The sequence below is a fragment of the Vicia villosa genome, unplaced genomic scaffold, assembly GCF_029867415.1.
Source record: "Vicia villosa cultivar HV-30 ecotype Madison, WI unplaced genomic scaffold, Vvil1.0 ctg.000421F_1_1_1, whole genome shotgun sequence".
Classification (NCBI taxonomy): domain Eukaryota; kingdom Viridiplantae; phylum Streptophyta; class Magnoliopsida; order Fabales; family Fabaceae; genus Vicia; species Vicia villosa.
In genome coordinates, this window is record NW_026705197.1 from 148674 (window position 1) to 159568 (window position 10895).

The following is a 10895-nucleotide window of genomic DNA, read 5'->3' on the forward strand; positions in this document are numbered from 1 at the left end:
GTGAGTTATAGTTGAATATATGTATTGCGAGTATGGTTATACCATAATGCTTGAGAGAAGAGTTTATGAGTTATAATAATTTTTGTTCTTTTTAATAATTGCTATAATGTCCTTTCTAATTGTCGTTTGACAACTGTCATAATTTTTTATTTTGATTGTAGTTTATGTTATAATAAGCTTGTGTTTTGATTGTATTGATATTTTCTCTACGCCTATTTTTCCACATAAAATGTGTGTCGTGCAACATTACTCAACTTCAAAATAATGAATTGCACTATAGCTTTTCGTATTTAGATGGTTAATTATTATAAAAATTTGCAAGAAAATTTCATACAAATTAATGCAACACCATGTTGTTATTTAGTTCCTTTCATGCATGGGACATCATTTTCTAGGTGTCCCTTTATCACATATAATTAAGAATTTGTTCAAAGGCCATTTTTCAGCAAAAGCACTTAGATATCATTTGTCGGACGCCACCTTTAGTTGACCTATAAAAGGTTACAAACATTACTTAGTAATTCACATCAACCATCTTTAACATTTTTCTCCTTTTTCTTAGCACATTGTCTTTCTAAATGACACTTTTGTGACGAGTTCAAATGGTGCTAGATTTCATCGGCTATTGCTAGAGCCTAGAGGATGCGTCGGCATTTCTTTAAAGTAATTCCTTTGTATCTTTGAAAAAAATAACACATAAAAGTATAAATAAAATAAATTTAAATTTAAATTTAGGGGAGTTAAACTAATTTAACCAAGAACTAAAGGAATTAGAGGGTTCGAGTTCAAACCTTAACAAAAGTGAAAAATACTAATTTAATAATTAATTAATAATTTTAGTCGTTTCAAAAAAATTAAATTAAATTAAATTTTTGATTCACATAAAAAATTAAACATTTTACACAAATTAAATTATAAACAAAAGTACAAATATATTTTTCACATTTTAAAAAATATTTGAATATAGATAATATTCTTAATTGCATGTTATCCCGTACTCGTCTGAAAAAAAATCTTAGGAGAGTTTGATAGTAGTTGATCTTTGATGATAATGAATGGTCGATGTCGTGGTAGATAAATGTAGAAAAAAACATAAGAAAGATATTTTATCCTATAAATTAATCTTAATAAAATATAATGAGAAAAAAAGAGAGATGTTTTAATTAGGACAACCATGTGATTTTATAAAATATAACAAGCAGAAATAAACTTCTTTTATATTTTATTTTATTTTATTTTCTTTGATCCATTAGTTAATATGATCCATATTCATATTTTAACCTGTACAATTATAATAATTCAATTTCATCGACTTTTCCCACCATAAATATGTAGTATGTCCTTCGAAGAGAGACTATATTTATATACGCATACATTTTAAAATAAAGAGATTCTTCCTCCTTATCTCTTACATCGTTTAACATTCATTTTAATATATATATATATATATATATATATATATATATATATATATATATATATATATATATATATATATATTAGGGGCGTTCAAAACCAAATCAAACTGAAACCGCAAAAAACCGCATTTGGTTCGGATTAGTTTGGGTAATTTTTTAACAAAACCGCACGGTTCGGTTTGGTTCGGTTTGCGGTTTGTATTTTGTAAACCGAATCAAATCGCATTATGTTACAACCTAAATTTAACTTAACTCACATCCAACCCAAACTTAAACCTATTATACATTAGCCTTATGATTACGAACAATTTTCTCATCCTTACACATAATTTCAGTCCCGATCTTCTCAAATCTCTAATAACATTATCGCACCTTCTTTGCCACACACATCTTTCCTCTTCTTCTATAATCTCTACTCTTTTATATTCTTTCTTTTTTACCTTGTCATTTTTATTTAAATGTTCTGTATTTCAGTTTCGTTTTTATCGCACATCTTCTTCTCTAATCTCTCAACACTTATTTTTCTTTTTCACCTTCACTAATCTTTCATCTCTTCTATTTTTTTGTTTCATTATAATAATTTTTATATTATTTTATGCTATTATTTTATGTTTAATATTCCACTTTTGTCTTATTTAATTTTTACAAATTAAATGAAAAATTGTTGTCAAAAAAAGACGAATTTTGTTGTTATTTGATAGTGGATGAATGTCTAAATACAAAATTATGTTGTCATCTATATGTGTATGTATGGCTCATTAAAATATTTGTAAAAAACCGAATCAACCGAACTGAACCAAACCGCATTAGTTTGGTTTGGTTTGGTTCGGATTTTTTTAAAAGCCAACCAAACCAAACCGCACTATTTTTTCTCTTGCGGTTCATATGAATTAACTTTAAAAATATATATATAGGGTCGGCCCAATCAATTCAGGGGCCATATTTAAAAAATAAAATTAACTTTAATTATTAAAAATAACACATAAAAAATATAATTGTATAATAACCAAATAAAACATTAGAAAATTCAAAATATTATTTAAATTATAAATTTTTTATATAAATTTTATGTTTTTAATATTTTTATTTATTTTTCATATTTCTTATTTAATTATAAAAAATTGGGCCCCCTAAAATTTGAGGTCCGATGAACTTTTCAATCTCATACTTTGTTGACGGTATATTCTCCATGCTCACGGCACCAATTTGTTGTGAAAACGATGCAAGAATAATAAAGTATAATCGGTTTGTTTATCGACAAAAAAAACCACAAGGGTATAAAAGACGGAAGCAAGAAGAACACAATGAATTGGTTATAAACTGTTATTCTTTACTTTCTCTTTGAAACAAGATTACAAGCGTTACATAATAACAAGTAACCTTTCACATCCTAATTATGATTTTCATTATGCAATAATGAGAGACTAGTATGTTATTTATAAGAAATCTAACACACTATACTATTAGGTTTTACATACAGATCCATTACACATATTAACTTAGAGATCAAGCTAACTTAAACAATTGGGCATAGCAAACATGCACAATTTGACATGCTAACAATCCTAACATACTTCGACTACAACATAAGAACAGACTTCGACGACATGCTGTGAACCTGTCGAATTGTCGAACCAAGAAGCTACCCTTCGACCATACTAGAGTTCGATCTAATATCTTGCACTAATAAAATAAAAACACACAAAATCAAATTATTAATACAAATAAAATTTCAATAAAAGTTATAGGTGTTAACTTCATGCAAATTCAAGTTAGAGTAATTTCTAAAGTACCTATATCGAACCCTTGTCCGTTTTTTTGTGAGATTTAAATGTCATTCCCCTAGTTGTTTGATGAGGAAGGATACATTAATCTCCATGGCATTTTCTTTGTCTTTTCCGCTTGGATTGTGTAGTAGGGCCCGTTGTATCCTCTAGGATCCAGACATCAAACACAATCACTGTTTTTCATGCATATTGTGGTATTTCAACTTAAGGTGCACTAGGAAAGCCATTGTAGTTAGTGTTATTGTGAAAGGCCCGCCCAAGGTAAAAATGTAGACACTTTTACATGAAACCACCAAGAATTGTATATTAACTGCCTTGGTGTCCCTCTCTACACCTAAGGTCAACATATGTTTAATGTATCCCTAGAGACGGGTCACAATGCTATTTAAAATGCTTGTAATAAATTTGATCAATCTTTCAAAAAAGTTATGCATATGTGATCCTACAAGAACTTCCATCATCTATGAGGATCCTAAACACATCACCGTTAACCATGGCAGATCTTATCACCCAAGGAAATATTTCACGCCCTCTTTCTTGCTATCTAGGAATCTATGTATGGACTTTTATGGCTTCCCGATTGAAGTAGATCGTTCGTCCTTCCTAACCATCATCAACTAAAAAATTCTTGTTTTTGATAACTTTCTTGGAACGATTACTCAACCTAGAGAGACCATCTATAATATAAGCAATCTAATGATGTTTTCCCTTTCGGTCTTCCTCTTCCTCACTACTTTTGTCCCCCTTTCAATTGGCTCTAACTACCACTAAAATAGCCTTTTTGGAGGAGAACTTTTCTCTACGAGGAAATTCTTTCTTTCTCTGCAACTCTTCTCGGCCTCTAGAATTCTTTTTTCTTTCTCCTATATATTCGTTGAGATGCTGAATTTTTTTTTTCAATAACCAAGTTTTTCAAAAAAATTACGCATATAACCAAAATTTCAAAGTAATTACATAAATGACCATTTTTTCCCAATTTTAACACATTGTTGCCACTTGTATTGGCGAATTGCAAATTGGGGCGGTTTAAAACCCCCGCAAAACATTTTTATTAAGGTAAGTCGCCACTTGCATTGGCGACTACGCTTAAATTTTAAGTTTTATTGTAAACTGCGGGGGTTCAAAACCGCCGCAAAGTTTAAGAAAATTAAAATTTTTAATGTAGTCGCCAATGCAAGTGGCGACTTACCTTTATAAAAACATTTAGCGGGGGTTTTAAACCGCCCCAATTTGCAATTCGCCAAAGCAAGTGGCGACAATGTGTTAAAAAAGTGAAAAAATGGTCATTTATGTAATTACTTTGAAATTTTGGTTATATGCGTAATTTTTTTGAAAAACTTTGTTATTGAAAAAAAAAAATCATGAGATGCTCCCTTTTTATCCGCTCATTGATGACATCTTTTAAGTGAATGCACTCATTAGTATTATTGTCATGAATATTATAAAAGCAACAATACTTAAATTTATTTGTCCTCAAAGATGTACTTATATTCCTTTATGTATGATGTTATGTCCCATTGTTTTTTTTTCTCTTTTCATGTTGGTCTGGTTAGGCTCATATCTTTTGTAAACAACTTCTTCACTTATTTTTACTCAAGGACCTTTGTTGTCAATTATCTTTATTATAATATATATTATTTTTAGTTAAAAAATTAACTAAGAGTAAAAATTCATGTAGAGCAAAAAATAACTGCTAACTATAAATATCATGAAATTATTATTTTTGTAACAATCACACAAAATATAATCAAATGTAGTAGATATGAGATTTGGGGTAAAAAATGTACAAATTATGAAATGCTTTATATTAGTAGAAAATGTATGTGAATTTCTATTATATAAATGTTTCTTCACTTTCCTTTATAGTATGAATTAGAGTACTCATTGCACCCCATTTTAATTTATTTTACTTATAAAAAATAAAACACACATATTTCTTCATATTTAACATTTTGTATTGAAGTTTCTTTATAAATATTTTTCTTAAAATTTTTTTTATAAACCTTTTACTCTTTATCTTAATTGTTTTTCCTATTTTTATTATTATTATATTTGTTTGCACCCCCTTTCAATTTATTTTACTTATAAAAAATAAAATACACATATTTCTTCATATTTAACGTTTTGTATTGAATTTTCTTTGTAAATATTTTTCCTAATTTTTTAAAAAATATTTTACTTTCTATCTTAATTATTTTTCTTATTTTATTATTATTATTATTATTATTATTATTATTATTATATTTGATTGCATGGTAGAAGTAAAGTGTGTTTCATTTTTTTCCTTTAAATTTTATATATTCTTGTGTTGCGATGAATAAACGTTTACATGATTTGATTTGGTATGTGAATAAATTTAAGAATTGGGGTTCATTTTAAAATATTCTTTCTCTTGCTTTTAAGCAAGAAGTAAAAAAAAAAAATTAAGAAAACTTATAGTTTATAAGATTAAGAGTCGGTTTGTTTTAATTCTAAAACATGAATTTTTATTTGTATTTTTTAAAATTATTTATATAAAAAATAAGGACTTCTGTTCAAGTATAGGGATGACCTTATTCATACAGACATTTGGAAGGACTTCTGTAATACAGGTAAATATATTACTCGAAAAGTTTATAACCTGTTGCGAGGGGAAAAGCCTAAAGTGACTTGGAGAAAACTCTTCTATGGGAATTTGGCTAGACCTAGAGCCAAATTTATTCTCTGGATGACTTGTATGGAGAGGCTTCCAACCAAAGATCGCCTGCAACGTTTTGGTGTGATCAATGATGGTAAATGTGTTTTTTGCGAATTAAATGAGACGATTAACCATCTTTTCTTTGAATGCGTTATCACAAAGAGAATTTGGCATGACATACTCAGTTGGATTAATATAGTACACATTTCGGGGGATGGCAGACAGAATTACTTTGGTTATGCCATGCGACGAGTGGAAGAGGTAACAAAAAATGTCTCCTTAAGTTAGCTATATCTGAGGTTGTTTATGCAATATGGACATGGCGAAACAAGATTATTTTCCGTACCAACCCGGGGGTCCGATACGCAGTAATGAAGTGATTGACACTATTCTGCTGAGAGCTAACAACAACAGGAAACTGAATAGATATTGCAATAGAATCTAATTTGTTGTTTCTTTGTGATTTGGTTTTCGCTTTTGTAAGGTAGGTCACCTTGTTATTTTGATACCTGGATCGTTGTGATCGGTTTGTAATATACTGTTTTTGGAAATATATACTTCTTTTGATCCAAAAAAAATAGTAAATTTTATTCTTAATAACATAAGGAAAATTTATTAAAGATTAGGCTTAAATGCAACTTTAGTCCCCCTATTATGATCATTTTCCAATTTTCGTCCCCTCATTTCAAAAACCGGTTGAATCAGTCCCCATGTTTTAATTTTCTGGTGAATAAAGTCCCCTTTCCAATCTGGGAGATTTTTTTAATGATGTGGCAGATAAGTTGCTTGCGTGTCAGGTGCCAGGTAGATATGTATTTGATTTTAATGGGATATATATTTATTTATTTTTATTTTAGAATTTCAATTGTACATTAAATACTTGAAAATGCATATAATGTCATCAGAATACTAAATAGGCTCCCCCAAATCATGAACCCTAAAATGTCTCAAACACTGATTGCCGTCTTCAACCCTACCGTCTTCAACGCTGATGTTCATCCTTAAATCGCAATAGTCTTCTGCAACATTCCTGAACTAAATTCCTCGTCGTCTTCAATCACAAACAGATCCCAAACTACATATTGCCACCACTCTGTTCTTCGTGAGACATGGAAGCAGCAAAACAATCCTACGTATCAAGGTAATTTCTGATTTCTTTTTTTTGTTGAGGTCCCAAACTTTTCTTTTGGTATTTTATTTGTTCTATCAATGTGGTCCCAAACTTTTCTTTTTGTTGTTTATTTGTGGTCCCTTAAGCTATGGTCCTACACGCATGTCCAACTCTTTTTTGTATTTGTTTTGTGTAGGCCAGCACCTATTCAAACTATGAGACTTAGAATACACCATAAAGGGGATTTGATAACTCATCCCATTACACTGTATGTTGGTGAGACTTTGACTGAAATGGATTGGGATTGGGATGTAGATTATCTGTCTTATATGGAGGTTGAAAAAATGATAAAGGATGTGGGTTACACAAGTATAAAGTGTCTTTGGTATTGCCACCCTATGTTTTCGTTTACTCGTGGGCTTCGACCTTTAAATAATGACCAAGATGTTTTAAGGTTTATTGAAGATGTTAAAGGGTTTAAGGTAGTTGATATATATGTTGAACACGATGTTGATATACCTGATGTCATAGAGAGTGATGAAGAGGCTAATATGAATGAGGCAGCTGATTTGAATGTGGAGAGTGAGGCAGCTAATGTGAATGTGGAGAGTGAGGCAGCTAATGAGGAGAGTGAGGCAGCTAATTTGAATGTGGAGAGTGAGGCAGCTAATTTGAATGTGGAGAGTGAGACAGCTAATTTGAATGAGGAGAGTGAGGCAGCTAATGTGAATATGGAAAGTGAGGATACAACAAATGATGTCAATGGGGCTGATGTGAATTTGAATGAGGATGCAACAAATGATGTCAATGGGGTTGATGTGAATTTGAATGAGGATGCAACAAATGATGTCAATGGGGCTGATGTGAATTTGAATGAGGATGCAACAAATTATGTCAATGGGGCTGATGTGAATTTGTATGAGGATGCAACAACTGATGTCAATGGGGCTGATGTGAATTTGTATGAGGATGCAACAACTAATGTCAATGGGGATGATGTGAATTTGAATGAGGATGCAACAACTAATATCAATGGGGCTGATGTGAATTTGGAGAATGAAGGAGATGACAGTCAAAACTGATCCGGATTATGAGGAAAATGCTGAAGTTGATTAGGAAAGTGATACATACGATGGTGAAAGTGAGGAAGTTGATGATGAAAGTGAGGAAGGTGATGATGAAAGTGTTATGGATTGGGCAACAATTTTTCCCAATGCACAGTGTGGTGAAAGCTCTTCCAAACATGTTATTCCAGATGAGGATGATTGTGATTCGAATGAACTGCACACCCCTCCAGAAAGTGATGTTGAAGATGAGATTCCAAAGTTTCCAGTTTTTAAAGATACCACTAAATTTGAGTTAGGCATGAAGTACAAAGACAAATTGCAAATTAGAGATGCTGTGAAGGAATATGCAATGGAACAAAAGAAAAACATTGTCATAACCAAGAATGATAAGAAGAGAGTAGTGGTAAGATGCATGGATGGCTGCCCCTTTTATATACGGTTTAGCATGAGGACTGGAAATACATTCTGGCAACTTGTAAGTTTAACTGAAACACATAGCTGCCAAAGGACACCCAAGAATAGACAAGCAACTACTGAATGGTTAGGTCGCAAATTTATGTATATGTTGAGACACAGTCCCGAGATGAGATGTAAAGGCCTGATTGCAGAAGCCCTTCAAAAATGGGGTGTTAAGTTGTCAAAAGACCAAGCTTACAGGGCTAAGAGAAAGGCATTAGAGTTGATTCAAGGAGCTGGTCGTGAACAATTCTCACATTTGAGGACCTATGCTAATGAATTGCTTAAGTCTAATCCAAACTCTACAGTTAAGATTCAGTGTTCAAATTCAAATGGTGGTCCAACATTTGAGAGAATTTACGTATGCATGGAAGCATGTAAGGCGGCCTTTGTCACGACTTGTAGACCCTTAATTGGGTTGGATGCATGCTTTTTAAAGGGGGATTTTGGAGGTCAATTGATAGCTGCTGTTGGAAAGGATGGAAATAACAAGATTATGCCTATAGCATATGCAGTCGTGGAAGCCGAAACCAAAGACTCTTGGAAATGGTTCCTGCATTTGTTGCTCGATGATTTACAACAAATCCAAGACAAGGCCTATGGATTTATATCAGACCAGCAGAAGGTATTCAACATCTCGACTTTATAATTTATGCTCTATGTCAATTACTATATGTGTTTTGTGTTTCATTGTTTTAGGGATTAGTACCGGCTATTCTGGAGACAAGCCAAAATGTCGAACATCGACTATGTGTCAAACACTTGTATGGCAATTGGAGAAAGAAATACACGGGGATAGAGCTAAAGGAGGCTTTATGGAGGGCTTCCAGAGCAACAACATTACCTGGATGGGAGAGGGCAATGATCCATATGAAAGAACTTAATCCAAAGGCTTGGAAAGACATGATGGCAGTTCCTGCTGCTTATTGGAGCAGGGCACATTTTAAGCTAGATACACAATGCGACTTACAAGTCAATAACATGTGCGAAGCCTTCAATGGAGCAATATTGGAGTATCGAGATAAACCAATTATTACATTGCTGGAAGGAATCAAGAACTACTTAACAATGCGGATTGCTACACAAAAAGATGCTTTGTCTAAATGCAAAGGAATTATAAGTCCAAACATCCAAAAGGTCTTAGAGAAATCAAAAAGGGAAGCTGGTGGATGGAGTGCAACTTGGCATTCTGATGATGATTTTGCCATTTTTGGGGTATCAAATGGTATTGACGCGTATGTTGTGAATCTGCTTCAAAAGAAATGCTCATGTAGGAAGTGGGAATTAACAGGGATACCTTGTTGTCATGCTATTGCTTGCATTTAGTATAACAAAAAAGCGCCCGAGGATTATGTTTCTTCGTATTACAGGTAAATAATGGGACTGTTTTATGGGACTGTTTTATTCGTATTACATATCCACTGTTTTATGAATGCTTTTTAACTGTTTTATGGGAATGTTCCATTTGGTTATATTCATTGTGTATGCTTTTTAATGGGACTGTTTTATTCATATAGGAGATCTATTGTGCTTGCTACATACAGTCACATAATATTGCCAACAAATGGGCCACAACTATGGCCAATTAGTGGAGACACTGCCATTAACCCACCTGTCATGAGGAGAGCTATTGGACGCCCTAAAAAGAATCGAAACAAGGCTAATGATGAGCCTCGAAGCACAAACACGTTGCCAAGAACTCTTCAAACTGTGAAATGCAAAAAATGTGGAAATATGGGACATAACAAAAGAACTTGCAAAGGTAAGAGAGCAGCTGACAGATCCATTCCTAAGGGTGGCAACAAGAAGGCAAAAAAGAAGGAAACAAAGAATGTTGAGCAAACTGTCATAGAAGGGGGCTCGCAAGCACCAAGACCAACTCAAGAATAGTTCCATTAGGTTTTAAGTTACTTGTTTTGTGTTTCAAACATGTTTTAAGCCTATTATGGCATTCTGGTTTTTTGTAAGCCATTCTGTTTATGGCATTATGGTTTTAAGTTACTTGTTTTGTGTTCCAAACATGTTGTTTATGGTATTTGGTTTTTTGTAAGCCACTCTGTTTATGGCATTAGGATATATGTATTTTGTAATGTGAAACCATTCTGTTTTGGTTCATCTTAAGTTACATCAATATTTTGTGTTGTGTTGAATGCAGTATAGGGCAAGCAACGAAAGAGATATTGGAAATATTGATCCGGGAATTATCGTCCTCAGAGATGGAGAGATGCCATTCAACAGTTTCTAAGGTTTCGAAATTTGGATTGAATGAGCAAAAAGTAAACAAAGATATAGACAGTAAAAGAATAAACACATTCTTAGAAGAGAAGTAACTTATCAAGAATGTAAATATATTCACTCTTCACAAACATACACTTACCA

General features: G+C 32.4%; 1 protein-coding gene across 1 annotated transcript; it reads left to right on the plus strand.

The window, feature by feature from the left end:
- Positions 1-8181: 8181 nt before the first annotated feature.
- Positions 8182-10406, plus strand: LOC131628023 (uncharacterized). Its single transcript, XM_058898889.1, has 3 exons — positions 8182-9141; positions 9216-9751; positions 10034-10406. The coding sequence occupies exons 1-3, from the start codon at positions 8182-8184 to the stop codon at positions 10404-10406; spliced, it is 1869 nt and encodes a 622-aa protein (XP_058754872.1).
- Positions 10407-10895: the final 489 nt, after the last annotated feature.

Bases quoted from the DNA above. Each gene is read 5' to 3' on its own strand.
- LOC131628023 (XM_058898889.1), top strand. From the start codon at position 8,182: ATGGATTGGGCAACAATTTTTCCCAATGCACAGTGTGGTGAAAGCTCT. The intron at 9,142-9,215 runs GTATTCAACATC...TCATTGTTTTAG, and splicing joins TTATATCAGACCAGCAGAAG to GGATTAGTACCGGCTATTCT. The intron at 9,752-10,033 runs GTATGTTGTGAA...TTATTCATATAG, and splicing joins GTATCAAATGGTATTGACGC to GAGATCTATTGTGCTTGCTA.